A 14271-nucleotide genomic window follows, 5' to 3' on the forward strand; every position below is an offset into this window, starting at 1 on the left:
GCCAGATATTTGAAAATGTTTGGGAAAAAATAAACTCCGGGCAAGCCGGATATTTATTTTGGAACGGATTAAACTCCGGGCAGGCCAGACGTTTAATCCAGGAAGGAAATGAGCATTACGAAGATATCAATAATACTGTTTATTAATTCAAAATTTGGGGTTGCTGACCTTATTAAAAGAAGTAAAAAAAATTAAAAGAAAAATTGAATAAAATATTGTTTAATCGAGATTAAACATTCTGCCCGCCAAAAAAAGAGAAAATTTATTACTTACAATTAGTGAGGTTATTGTCTTTTGTTATGTTAATTCACTACACTACACTTCCCTACATCGTATTACTGTTCGGAGTTCATTCTTTGGTGAATTTCCGCGTAGATTGGTTCTAGTTGAACTCCTCCGACTGCAGATGATTCCGAGTTGATCGGTTGCAGAGGAATCCCTTCTTCAATATTGGATGTCTCTTTTGGTTTTGGTTTTCTTTGACATTTCACCTTACACCATTGATACAATCCCCATGATATGACAACTACAATGACGATTGATAGAGTTGTAAGAGTGCTGATCAATGCTGAATGGTGTTTCACATGACGCCAATTCACGTTTCGTATCTCCTAATTTACTAATTCTTCTGTGGCCATAAGCTGAGAAACTTCATCTCCAGCTTTGATGACCTTTTCTTCAATTAGTTTTGGAATGACCCATGGTTTTTTTTCGGTGATATTCCTTGGAAGTACGATGGGGTGATTGAAACTGGCTGTTATGGTAATACTGTTGTCTCTCTTGGGTGCTAATATAATTTGTTTAGTTTTTATAACTCAGTCCTGAGAGATCTGGAGTACACCAGTTGAATTTAATAGTACATCTTCTCGTGTGCCAGAACATGTTATAGCGATCTTCTCTGGTTTCGGTGTTATGAAAATCCAGGTATTCTTCATATATAATTCTTTCCAGATGATCGAATTTATTGGGAACATTGCCATCATCTGATGGATGGACGTCTGTTATTTGTGCTAATGGCCAACGATTGGGATCAACGATATTTTCTTTGATAATAACAACATCACCAGGCTTGAAATTATCTTGTGGAACTTTTCATTTGTATCTCTGTTGTAAACGACTGAGGCACTCAGTGGACCACGCTTGCCAGAAGTCTTTATTCATTTTTCGAATTAACTTCCATCTCGAAGATAAATCGTGCTCATCTTTGATATAAGGATGATTGTAGGATAACAAGGGTCTACCGATAAGAAAATGGCCAGGAGTCAAAACTGTGGTATCATTCATGTGGTTACTTAAAGGTGTTAATGGACGGGAATTTAAGGATGCTTCTATTTGATAAAGAAGCGTGGAAAGTTCTTCAAATGTTAATGTTGTCTCCCCAATGACTCGTCTCAAGTGATGTTTGACAGATTTCACTCCGGCTTCCCAAATTCCTCCGAAGTGAGGAGCTGCGGGCGGATTAAAGTGCCATTGCGTCCCTTGAGTTGCAAGACTGTCTTGAAATGACCGATCCTGGATGACTGTTGCAATCTCTGGTTGTAATAGCTTACTGGCTCCAACAAAATTTGTTCCGTTATCACTGTACATGTGCTCACAGTGACCACGTCGAGCGGTAAATCTTTTTAGTGCAGCCAGAAACGTTTCTGTGGTCATGTCACTGACTGCTTCCAAATGAATTGCTTTCGTTGTCAGGCATACAAAGACGGCGATGTACCCTTTATATGATTTGTGGCCTCTTCCTTTCGTGGTACGAATTTGAATCGGGCCGGCATAATCTACACCAGTATGAGTGAATGGGGGAGCTGGGCAGACTCTTGGTGCAGGAAGTTCTCCCATCATTTGTTCTGCTGTCTGAGCATTGTATCTAATGCATTTTACGCATTTTTGGAGGATGTTTCGTACGTCACGTTTTCCATTTATGATCCAATATTTTCTTCTAATATAAGCTAACGTTGCTTGATTTCCTCCATGTAGAGTTGAAGCATGTGCATTTTGGATCAGCATTTGAGAAAATTGCGAATGGTAAGGAATAATTATTGGGTGTTTTTCATCGTAGGCTAGTGGTGATTTTTGTAATCTTCCGCCAACACGAAGTAAACCTTCTTTATCTATGAATGGATTAAGTGTCGAAAGCTTGCTTTTCTTGTCCACTTGGTTATTTTTTCGCAGACTTTTGATTTCCATTTCGAACGTTCTGTTCTGGATTTCGATGATGATTGCGTTTAGGGTCGTATTCATCTCGTGAACGGTAAGCGGTCCATGTTCTTTAGCTTTATTCGAACAATTTGTTATGAATCGACGACAATAAGAAAGTACTCGAATCATTTTTGTCAATGACGAGAATCGTTCGTACTCTTTCGGTATTTCGATTGCTTTCACGCAGGCAATAATTCTTGGGATCTTCATCTCCTCATTGGTGTTCTCTATCTCTTCTTGTTGTGGCCAGCATCTTTCTTTTAATAGCCATGATGGACCATTCCACCAAACTTGATGCTGAACTAATTTTTCAGGATGGGTACCTCTTGATATGATGTCGGCTGGATTTTCTTCGCTGCTCACGTGATGCCAGTGTTCTTTCGAAATCGTATTGTTTATTTCAACGACTCGATTTGCAACAAACGTCTTCCACTTCGTTGGATCTCCTTTTATCCAAGCTAATGTGATTGTAGAATCTGACCATGCGAAGAGTGGAGTTTCTTGATCTAATTTTAGTGTTCTGGTGGTTCTTTTAAATAATCTTGCAAGTAATACTGCTGCGCAAAGTTCTAATCTTGGTAATGTGGATTTTGTTCTTGCAGGTGCTACTTTTGATTTAGCTATTACTAGGGTCGACGTAATTTGTCCGTTTTCGTTCGGACATCTTGCATAAATTACTGCCCCATATGCTTTTTCTGAAGCGTCGCAAAACCCGTGGAGTTCAACTTTGGACCCTTTTCTGGTTTTGATCCACCGTGGCAGGTTGATTTCTTCTAACGCTTTTAACTCTTCTTGAAATTGTAACCATGGATGCTTGACCTGGTCTGGTACCGGTTGATCCCACTCTAATTCTTGGAGCCATAACTCTTGAATGAGAATTTTTGCTTTTATGACGACAGGTGCTAGCCAACCGAGAGGGTCAAATAATTTGGCTACTTCTAACAGAATGTGACGCTTTGTAGGGTTTTCATTGATGATCACATTCACTTGAAATCGAAAAGTGTCTGTCAAAGGTGCCCAATATACGCCCAGGGATTTGGTTAGCCAATCTTCAGCTATTTCTCTCTCAGCTTGTGCTCTGAGTGAGATTGGTATTGATTGAAGCAATTCTGGTTTGTTGCAGGTCCATTTTCGCAATAAAAATCCGCCGGTTTTTAACATCTCGTTGAGTTGTTTTCGAACGATTTGTGCTTCTGTTATGGAATCTGCACCAGATAACACGTCATCAACGTAAAAATCTTCTAAGACAACCTCTCTCTTCTAGACGCCTCTGGGAAATTGTTTCTTTCGTCTTGAGCCAGTTGTTGTAACGTTTTAACGGCTAAGTATGGCGCGGCTGTGGTTCCGTAAGTAACCGTCATCAGTTTATATTCCTGTATAGGCTCCGATGTATTGAATCTCCATAATATTCTTTGAAAGGGTTCATCTTCTTTCGAAATTCTTATTTGCCTATACATTTTCTCTATATCAGCTGAAAAGGCAATGCGGTGTTTTCTCCATCTTAATAAGATGTCTGACAGTTCTTGCTGTAGCCTAGGGCCTGTGTGCATGACGCTGTTTAAACTTATTCCGTTGGAGGTTTTACTTGATGCATCAAACACTACTCTGAGTTTTGTTGTAGTGCTTGATGGACGAATAACTGCTTGATGAGGAATGTACTACTTCGCAGGTTGATCTTCGGGTTGTATTTTTGCCATATGACCAAGTTTTAAGTACTCTTCCATAAATTCGTGGTATTGGAGTTTCAATTGTTCATTTTTTGCCAACCGTCTTTCCATTTGTGTTAGTCTTGCTACTGCTCGACGTTTGGATTCACCAAATTCTGATTCAGTTTTAAAAGGGATTGTGACAGTGTATGTACCGTCATCATTTCTCTTTCTGTTGTTTTGGTAATGATCTTCACAATCGGCATCTTCTTTCGTTTGAATTCTTGGAACTAAAACTTCTTCAATTTCCCAGAACTTCTTTAATTGAGCGTCTTCTTCGACTCGATTTATCATGCTTATAATTGTGGTAGCTGGTTTCTCTTTCATTGTTCCTGATAAAATCCATCCAAACTCCGTCTTCTGTCCCAATAATCCATGTTCAGCTTTATGAATCCCGTCTTGAATGATTTTTCCATATTCTTCTGCTCCGATGATAGCATCTATGGGACCAGGAATATTATAGGTGGGATCAGCTAGGATTTTGTTGTTCCAGTGTTCGTCTGAGGAAATTGGTAGATTTTTATTTGGTAATGATTGCGTTAGCTTAGATAGAATAAGGAAAGTGGTATTGAGGGTAAAGTTACTCGGAAAATGAGGTTGAACGTTTAGGTCCACTTTCCATTTTGATATCTTTGGTGAGCCGTCTTCAAGCCCAGATATTTTGGCATGTATTTTTTGCCTTGGATGAGCGAGTAAGTTCGCTGCTTCTTCCGTGATGAAGGAGGCTTGGGATCCTGGATCGATAAGTATTCGGAGTTTTTCGGAACTTCCGGAAACTGTCTTGACTTTCACCAGGGCTGTTGCTAGAAGAACTTCACTTTCTAGTCCGCTTGACGCAGTCCTGTTTTTTGTTTCTTTTTTGGTAGAAACTAGGATTACATTTTTTGTAGATTTTGTGCTTTGGTTAATCTGCTTGTTCTCATCTCTATGAAGCAACGTATGATGTGGTTTTTGGCAGATGTGACATCTTGACGTTGAGTTGTACATGTTGCTTTTGTCGTGAGATAAACAATTTCTGCACAACTTTTGAGCTTTGATGTACTCTGTGTTTTCTGGAACTGTAAGTTTTTTGAATTTCATGCAGAAGTGTATTATGTGGTTTTCATTACAATATCTGCACTTATTCTTATTGTAAGCTTCTTTTGCTTGCATTGGATTGTTTCGCTTTTTTTGGTTCAGCGATTGCTTCTAGTGTTTGGAAGCGAGTTCTGAGAAAACTTAATAAATCTTGGAAGTCTTGTATTTTATGTGGTTCTTTCAACGACAGTTCGTATTGCTTGTTCGTCTCATAATCCCATTTTCTGACAAGTAGTCTTCCTATGATAGGACCCCAAGATTCCGTTGGAATTCCCAGGTTCGATATGGCTTGGAGACTCTCGACTGTTGTGTCGTGTAATTCCTTTATCTTTTCCCCGTTTTCAGTCGTAGTTGCTGGCAGATCCAAAATCTTGTTCAGTAGTTTTGATAGAATTAATCGGTTGTTTTGGTAACGTTTTTGTAGAAGTGTCCACGCTGCATCATAATTACTATCGGATATTTGCAGGTGTTGGATTATTCGACTAGCTTCTCCTTTCAAGTACGTCTTCAAATATTGCATTTTTTCGACTTTTGTTAGGGTTATACAGTAGAGCCCCGATTAAACGCGGAATTGGGTGGCAAGGGCGCCGCGGATAATAAAAATCGCGGATAACCCGAAAAAGACTAAAAATAAGGTGGAAACACAAAACATAATTCACCATAAAGACTATTTTACTTAAACCTTTCTTCTACATGTAAATCACTAAAGACTAAAGTAAAGACTAGTAATAAACAAAAAATAATATGTACATATGTATTGTATCACTGTACTGTAAACAAAACTGTACTGTAGACAAAAACTGTCAGTTACATCTTTTTAAAAAAATCGGTCACTAGCTTTTGCTTCTTGCTTTGGAAGCACCTTTTCTTTATTCTGGATTGTACGTTCCTTAGCATAAGTTTTTCTGCCAGATGTGCGTCGTCTTGCTCCTCTAAATATTGAAGCAATCCGTCTACATGCTGCAAAGCAGTTTCATGTGTCATCCGCGCAAGCACCTCGCCTTCTTCACTTTCAATTTCTTCGTTTTCTTCGTTCACTCCCATTGCTTTGTTTGTTATTTCTACGTCAGATAGTCGTTCAAACCCTAGCTCATTTTTGTCACATTCCAGCCACTCTTCTATGTTTTCTTGATTTACATTCTCACCTCCCGGAACAGATGTCACTAAGTCAATAAGTGCAGCGATAGGCATGTCTTCATTATGTTCTTCACCAATGTTTTGGTTGACATTTACTTCAATATTTGGAAAGAGTTTTCTCCACGATTTGACGAGGGTTGACGGTTTAATACAATCCCATGCAAACGCAATATCGTAAATGCTATCCAAAATTGTATACATCTTCCAAAGCTGCTTAAAATCGTAACCTTCTTCAATTTTTGTTTTTACCAACTTTGTTCTGTATATCCTGTTCACAGTTGCAATGACCCCCTGGTCCATAGGCTGTATGAGCGCAGTAACATTTGGGGGCAAAAACTTTGCAAAAATTTGTTCATCAGAAGATTTAAGCACACTTGCTGCAGGGTGTCAATTAATAAAACGGCCTTTCTTGGTAAATTCTTTAAATCAAGGTGTTTACGTACTTGAGGCACAAAAATCTTTTCAAACCATTCTTGAAAAATCTGCTGGTTCATCCAACCTTTTTTTTGATTGAAATAATCGACTGGTAAATTGTCTGCTGTTGTCCCCTTAAAAGACCTTGGTTTCTTAGATTTACCGATTACAAGAAGTTTCAGTTTGTGGGTACCAGCAGCATTGCTGCATGGCAAGATTGTGATTCTTTCCTTGCTACTTTTGTGTCCTGTCACTTTATGTTCACTTTCAAATGCTAAAGTGCGAGTGGGAAGACACTTCCAAAAAAGCCCTGATTCATCAGCATTATAAATTTGTTCTGGTAACAAATCTTCCGACATTACAAACTTTTCAAAATCACGTTGAAAATCGTCAGCTGCTTGTTGATCACCGCTCAGCTTTTCCCCATGAAGACCTATCTCCCTAATTCCATAACGTTTCTTAAAACGATGTAACCAACCGGACGACGCATCAAAATTTCCTTCCAGTCCTAACAAATCAAAGAAGACTTTTGCTTTAGCTGCAATGTTAGGACCGGATACAGGAGTGCCTTCACTTCACTCTTGAGCTAGCCACTCCGCTAATGCCGAGTCAAGTTCACTGTACGTGGATTTCTTCATTGTTTTTCGTTTTTTCATTCCAGAAACACTGTTTGAAACTGTTGCAAAAGCCAATAACTTTTCTTTTTGCTTTAAAACATCTCGCACTGTTGTTTCCCCAATCCCGTATTGTAAACACATCTGCTTTCTTCATGCGCCATTTTCTATTTTAGAAATCATTTCTATTTTTTGTGGAATCGTTAACACAACCTTCTTTCGTTTTTCAGCCATTATTTATTTCAGGAACAAACTAATAATCTGCTAATAACCACCGACAAAGAAACACGACTGTAGACGTTGTGACAAGTCGAAACACGCTTTAAAATGAGTCGAAACACACGTTCGTCTGATCAATATCGAGCGCAATTCGCATAAACACACGAGCACACACGAACACATTTCGATATATAGCGAAAATCAAATTAAATTTAAAAGAAAAGAATATTTCACGGCACTCGCGGATAATCCGCACTGCGGATAATCCGCTCGCGGATAATCGGGGCTCTACTGTACTAGCATGGATTATTTTTTGGAAAAGGTCATAGAAGTTGATCCATTGGTCATAGGATCCATCGAATACGGGAAGTTTTATTTGTGGAAGAGGTATAGCAGTGTTGTTCTGAGGGATATGTCGTGTTTCAGAGGAAGGTGGGTTAAAAATGATGTCTTCTAGTTCTTCCATTACGGCAAAAAATTCCGTCTGAAGGTTGGAATATACATCTTCTTCGAAGTATCGGGCTTGAAATCTTGTTTCTTCTACCTGGATATCTTCTTCCAATCTTGAGATGCTGTCCATTTGTTGTTGAAGTTGACGTCGAAGATATTCATAAGTGCTTTTTTGTTTAGATTGCACCATTTGCAGTTTTACTTTGTCGATTAGTTTACCCATTTCTTTGATTCTTATTTCCTGCCTTTTTATTCTTCGGATCTGTTCTGGATCTTCAGTTGCTTCTTGTACTCTGGTTTCGGGATGTTGTGCTTTTTGACACTCTTTTATGTAGTTTAGAGCATCGTTGTATACTTGCTGTAATTGCAGGTAATAATTTGAGGTGTAATACGAATGATTGGGTATTTTTATTTCTTCCATTTTGTCATCATTTTCTTCGATCTTCTTCCAAAGCGATTCGAGGGTTGGGTTGGGTTGGGTTGGGTTGGGTTATATATACTCTGGCGTCTTCCGGGACTGTGAATCTTTGGTCATATTGGTGTGTAACTTCTTGATGTTTTGACCGATTTCTTCTTGATTTTGGGCATATTGGTTAAACGCCTCCATGATTAAGGAAAAGTGTAAGGTTTTGTTTATTTATTTTTATTTATTATATGTTTGAAAAGATAGCTTTGTTACTGAGAGCGGCCTCACTCTCTAATTTGGCCTGGTCCGTAACAAAGTGGATAATTCGCTACTGAGATCAGCCTCACTCTCTATTTTATGGCTTGGTCCGTAGCGAGGAATGGAGAACTATAAGTTGTATAGTCAAGGATAAGTATCACTTCTGAGAGCAGCCTCACTCCCAATTTTAGGCTTTGTCCAAAGTGATAGGTAAAGAAAATTAAAGTATGACTTTAATTTTGGTTGATAGTTTGTAAGTGTCGTAGGACCTTTGTTCTGATCCGTAGCGACTGAAGAAATTAAAGTAAGACTTTAATTTTTTGTTGCTGGTTTCTTAAATTGCTCGAAGGACCATGTTCAAACTCCGGGCAGGCCAGATATTTGAAAATGTTTGGGAAAAAATAAACTCCGGGCAAGCCGGATATTTATTTTTGAACGGATTAAACTCCGGGCAGGCCAGACGTTTAATCCAGGAAGGAAATGAGCATTACGAAGATATCAATAATACTGTTTATTAATTCAAAATTTGGGGTTTATATACAAATCTTAATGCTAACTTAACAATTAATAAGCGATTAAAAAAACCAATTAATTTAGGTCGCATAATTGCGCGCGGTGTGCGTTACGCAATTATGCGGTGCGAGCGATGCGTTTGGTCAGCGACGTTTGGTAATTTGTCTGCTGACCTTATTAAAAGAAGTAAAAAAAATTAAAAGAAAAATTGAATAAAATATTGTTTAATCGAGATTAAACATCACTAAATGGGAGTAAGTCTCCATTTGAGTTGCGAGTTGTTGAGCAGGAATTTGATTTTTGCCATTAAGAGTGGGGCTTATGCTTATGATCGGGGATCTGTTTCTATGTTGAAACTGGTGGTTCCTCAACTGCTACCTCATATTACTCATATTATAAATAGTTGCATTGCTAGTGCTTATTTTCCTAAGTTGTGGAGGTCTGCGATTGTACTGCCTTTACCTAAGGTGAACTCGCCTACTGAGTTTAAAGATCTGCGCCCTATTAGTATACTACCAACGTTGAGTAAAGTCTTCGAAAAAAATGGTAATAAACAGCTTAGAGAATTTTTAAATGAATATAACATTCTGCCTGATGGACAGTCGGGCTTTATGCCTGGTCGCAGTTGTGCCACTACCTTATTAAATGTTACTGATTATATAATAAGGGCTAGGGATGATAATAAATTCACTATATTAGTGCTTTTGGACTTTAGTAAGGCTTTTGACACCGTCAACCATTCTATTTTGTTAGCTATATTGCGCAATAGAGGTTGTAGTAATGATTTGTTAGGTTTCATGCAATCTTATCTTCAGAATCGGCAACAGTTGGTGCGAATGGGAGGCGAGGTCACTGAGGCTTCAAACTTTATGAATATAACTAGAGGTGTACCGCAGGGCTCCATTTTAGGACCTTTATTATTTTGCATATACACTGCTTTTATGCCTAAATGTGTTAAAAATTGTCAGATACAAATGTATGCGGATGACACACAAATATATTAGCATTTTGCCTGAGAAGAATTGTTTGCTGCTATGGCAAAGGTTAATGAGGACTTAAGTAGTTTGAATACATTTTCGGTTGCTCATTCTTTAAAGTTAAATCCTTCAAAAAGTGTTGTGTTACTATTTGGTAATGAGAAGAAGGTTGAACACCTATATCAAAATGTTGACATTAATATTAATAATCTTTCAATGCCTTTTGTTAATGAAGCTAAAAATCTTGGGCTATTGGTGGACAATTACTTCAGATATCACTCATATATCTAAAATAATTGGTCTTGCCTTCTGTAACTTGAAAGTTTTATATACTTTTAGAGCTGTTGTCAGTATTGCTATGAAGAAAATGCTTTGTCAGTGTTTGATTTTGTCACTGTTTAACTACTGTGCGTCGGTATATGGGCCCTGTGTTGATGGTTTTACCGCGAATAGGATCCAACGAGTGCAGAACGCTTGCATAAGATTTATTTACGGCATTCGTAAATATGATAGAGTCTCCTATCGTTTAGTAAACCTAAATTGGTTAAATATGCGTGTTCGTTATTTGCTTTCATCTCTCTGTTTCTTTCACCGATTGCTGAGTACCGGTAAACCGCAATATTTGCTGAGGAAGATTAGATTTCGTGGTGACATTCATTCCGTCAATATCCGAAACCGAATTTTAATTGCTCTACCGGCTCACTCTACCACTTTTTTTGAAAGATCTTTTACTTATAATATTTATTCGCTTTATGGTTCCGTTCCGGAGAGTTTACAGCAGGGACTAAAAACGAAAAGTATTTTGTTCGTTTCCGATCAGAACGAAAACGAAAAATTTAGTTTTCGTTCTTTTCGTTCACACCCGAAAAATATCGTTTTCGTTTTCGTGAACCGAAATGAAATAACGGTTAAAACCGGTTTTTTACTATTTTTCTAATAAAAGTATGCCAACATGCTTTTTTAATTTTTTTTTTATATTTGACAAATAAGTCACTTGTCATAATTTTAATCATAGCTGGCAAAAATTACTAACATAAAATTTATGCTTTTAAAAACTTAAATGTTAAAAATTTCAATCAACTGCATTTTAAGTGGTGATGGCATTTTTTCTTTTTATAAATATTAAAAATAAAATTTAGAATGAATTGTTTGGGACTGTTTCTATATTGGAGAGGCACGAATCTGTTTTAGTTTCTTTCATTTATTCCCATTAAATTTAGTTAAAACCACGCACAAACTGCTATGCAGTTTAGTGGTATGCCAGTGACAGATTTTTTTTGTTTTTTTGCTTCATATTTTAAATAATAATATTTGTTTCTTTTCTCTCTGATCTTGCTTTATTTCAATTAACTTTTACTTATTTAAAAATTTTGTGTCATGGTTAATTTTTGGTTATTTGCAAATAAAGTTATTATTATTATTAAAAATAAGAGAAAAAAATTGTTAACATATTTATTTTATAGCAAAAATATATATAAATAATTCAGCATTCCAAAATAAATAAAAATTTTAGTTAACCCTAGAAAGATAACCATATTTTATAGTACGTTAAAGATAACCAATCGACCACGTCGATTCGACGTAGGTTATCTTTCTAGGGTTAATTAAACTAAAGATATATTCTAAAGTAAATCACAGGATAATTATTAATTTTAGTATATGTGAATATATTTATATAAAAATTAATTGTAACTGTTTAATCTAAGAAGCAAGACATCTTCCAATAAGTTTTCTTTTAAATTCGTCCTTTGACATGAAATTTGAAAAAATAATAGGGGAATACCCTGCATGTGCGAGCGATTGGTTGGCGATCACGTCACCTTCGGTTCTTCTACTTTATAGCGGAGCACTAGTGATGAGCGCGAGTAGATACTCTTGAATCTTCGGTAAAGTAGTAGGAAGTAGAAGTGGGAGCTTCCAGGGCCAACGTGAATAGAAGACCCTTGCATATATGTCCCGATATGTCTACTAGGAGTAGGTTACAAAAAGATTGTGTCATTAAACCGGTAACCGAAATTATTTATTTCGTTTTCAATCATGAACGAAAAATAAAAATTTCGTTTTCGTTTCCGTTTTCGTTCTTATAAATTATTCGGTTAATTTCGTTCTTTCGTTCTCGTTTTCGTTCCGTTCTTAGTCCCTGGTTTACGGGGTTTGAGTACAGCGGCGTTCAGGCGCGCCATATTTCGGAATTTGTTTGAGGAGCAGTCTTAATGATGATGAGCGTTTTGTAATTTTTGTAATTTTAAGCACATGCGTACGTTATTGAATTTTATCCTTTATATTTTTAGGCTTGTAATTAATATATTTAGCATTCCTGTGGTCAAGGGATATTTGTAAACCAGAGAGTGGTTATACCACTTACCTGAACTATCCCTTGTGGTTCACCTACTATATGTATGATTGTGTTAATATTTAGAATTTATTATTACTTTTTTTTTATATTATTTTATTGTTATTATTGATTGTTTACTTTCTTTTTATTACTAATGGGTGCATAAAAGTATTATTATATAAGAAAGTACCCTTAAAATTCACTTAAGAATTGCCTCCTGAAGTTTGGGAACGTCATTCAGATACATACTGCCTGAATATTTATCCTTATAATCAAGGTTTGTAAAGCGTATTGTACCAGGTAAACGGAACAAAAAGTTAAGTCTTTATTTTGGTCTGTTTTATTTTTTATTCAACATTTGTTTAATTTTATTGATTTTTCTTTTAAACACATTTGATTTTTTTAACGATTCATACTTTTCATTTAAAAAGTTAATTCGAATAAATAATCGTTGTCGAATAAAAAGACGTAGAACATGATGGTATTGTTCATCAAATTTTAATGAAATTTGCTTAAATAATTTTGCTTTATCTCATTCGCAGGCATAGTTTTCTTAAACTCAAATTCTATGTCAAATAGTAGGTTTTTGAAGTCATTAGAAGGCGTCGAAAGACCCCCAAATGATAACCTTTCTAACCGTGATGGTGCGCAATAATTATGATCACATTTACGTTGATGTGAATAATTGCCCAATTCCGGATGCGAAAGCTTAAGCTTTTTACAATCCTATGTTTACAAGACTAATGAAGTTGCTAAGCGCAGATGCTGTTTGATTAGAGTAATAATGAATTAATGCTGTAGCTGTGGTATGCGATAAGAGCTGCAATGCTAACTTGACATTCTGCCTTCTAGCGCCTTCACAAGTGATGTGATCTATTGTTAATTTAAAACAACTGCTAACTTCTGTGTTGTATTCGTTTATAAGTTTTTCTAAGTATATTTTGTTTATTGTAATGTCATTTATTGTAAGTTCTGAATCTATCAACCAATTCCTAATTAATTTTAAAAGGTGAGGAGCATCCGCAAAAAAATAAATCTTTTTTGTAGTTGTTGGATGTATTATATATGAGGATTCGTGTGTAATACCCAACTCTCTCCACAAACCAAGATTTAAGGGTCCACAATCGGACGCACATGCAATCACCTCAAAACCAATATCGTGCAGTTTATTAATTAATGTTAATAACAAAGTACCAGTCATTCTTATATCAAAACCATCAAAAATTGGCTGCTTTCAAGATCCAAAAAGTCCCCTGGCGTTCACAACCTGCATTTGTGAATGCGGACCAATAATTTGATCATATTGCCTATCATACTCATACAGTTCTGCAACTTTCATTTTGTCAAATGACAAAACAAGCCTTTCTTGATCACTGTATCCTCTTCCAGCCACAGACAAAAAAAGTAGCATGTGATGTAAAATACCCTGTCTCACATCAATTTTTGAAGCCCAACATTTTAGCGTTGATATACCTAACATAAATAAAATAAATTTATATCAATAAAATTATTGAATAAAAGTAAACAAGTTTGACAGGCTACACTGGATTTTAATAAACAGTTTACATCATTTCCCTTTGATAATGGTTCTTTTGAAATATTTAACAATGATGTAGATGGATCAAGGTGTCCGCAGATATTTGAAACGTCGTCTTGGGATGCTCCCAAGTTTAAAGTAGGTATAGCTGTCTTCGTTAGAAGCCGCCTACGTTTCAATTGCAATAGTTCCGCACGTAGGTCGCGTTCAAAATCTTTAGGACGAAAATGTAATGAACAGACCCTTACTGTTGTAACGTTAACCTCCTCTTTACATTTCATCAGCCACAGTTTACGAACGTCTTCCTCTTTGGGTATGTTAAAAAACGATATATTTAAATCAATAACCAACATAATTCGAACGACAATTTTTAATTGAACATGAAACGGGCATCTAAAATTACAAATTTTGATGTGGGGTTACAATAACTCA

At 36.4% G+C, this 14271-nt stretch overlaps 3 protein-coding genes across 3 annotated transcripts; all 3 read right to left on the reverse strand.

Annotated features, from left to right (window-relative positions):
* Positions 1-1092: 1092 nt before the first annotated feature.
* On the reverse strand, positions 1093-3357 carry LOC139431336 (uncharacterized). The gene has a single exon (XM_071198987.1). It carries the CDS (start codon positions 3355-3357, stop codon positions 1093-1095), a length of 2265 nt encoding a protein of 754 aa, XP_071055088.1.
* Positions 3358-3854: 497 nt separating this feature from the next.
* LOC139431337 (uncharacterized) lies at positions 3855-4889 on the reverse strand. Its single transcript, XM_071198988.1, has one exon. It carries the CDS (start codon positions 4887-4889, stop codon positions 3855-3857), a length of 1035 nt encoding a protein of 344 aa, XP_071055089.1.
* Positions 4890-5786: 897 nt separating this feature from the next.
* Positions 5787-8234, reverse strand: LOC139431338 (jerky protein homolog-like). Its single transcript, XM_071198989.1, has 3 exons — positions 7866-8234; positions 6491-6988; positions 5787-6419 (listed from the first exon to the last, which is right to left on the reverse strand). The coding sequence occupies exons 1-3, from the start codon at positions 8232-8234 to the stop codon at positions 5787-5789; spliced, it is 1500 nt and encodes a 499-aa protein (XP_071055090.1).
* Between the last annotated feature and the right edge of the window lie 6037 nt (positions 8235-14271).

This window comes from Onthophagus taurus, chromosome 8 (assembly GCF_036711975.1).
Source record: "Onthophagus taurus isolate NC chromosome 8, IU_Otau_3.0, whole genome shotgun sequence".
NCBI lineage: Eukaryota > Metazoa > Arthropoda > Insecta > Coleoptera > Scarabaeidae > Onthophagus > Onthophagus taurus.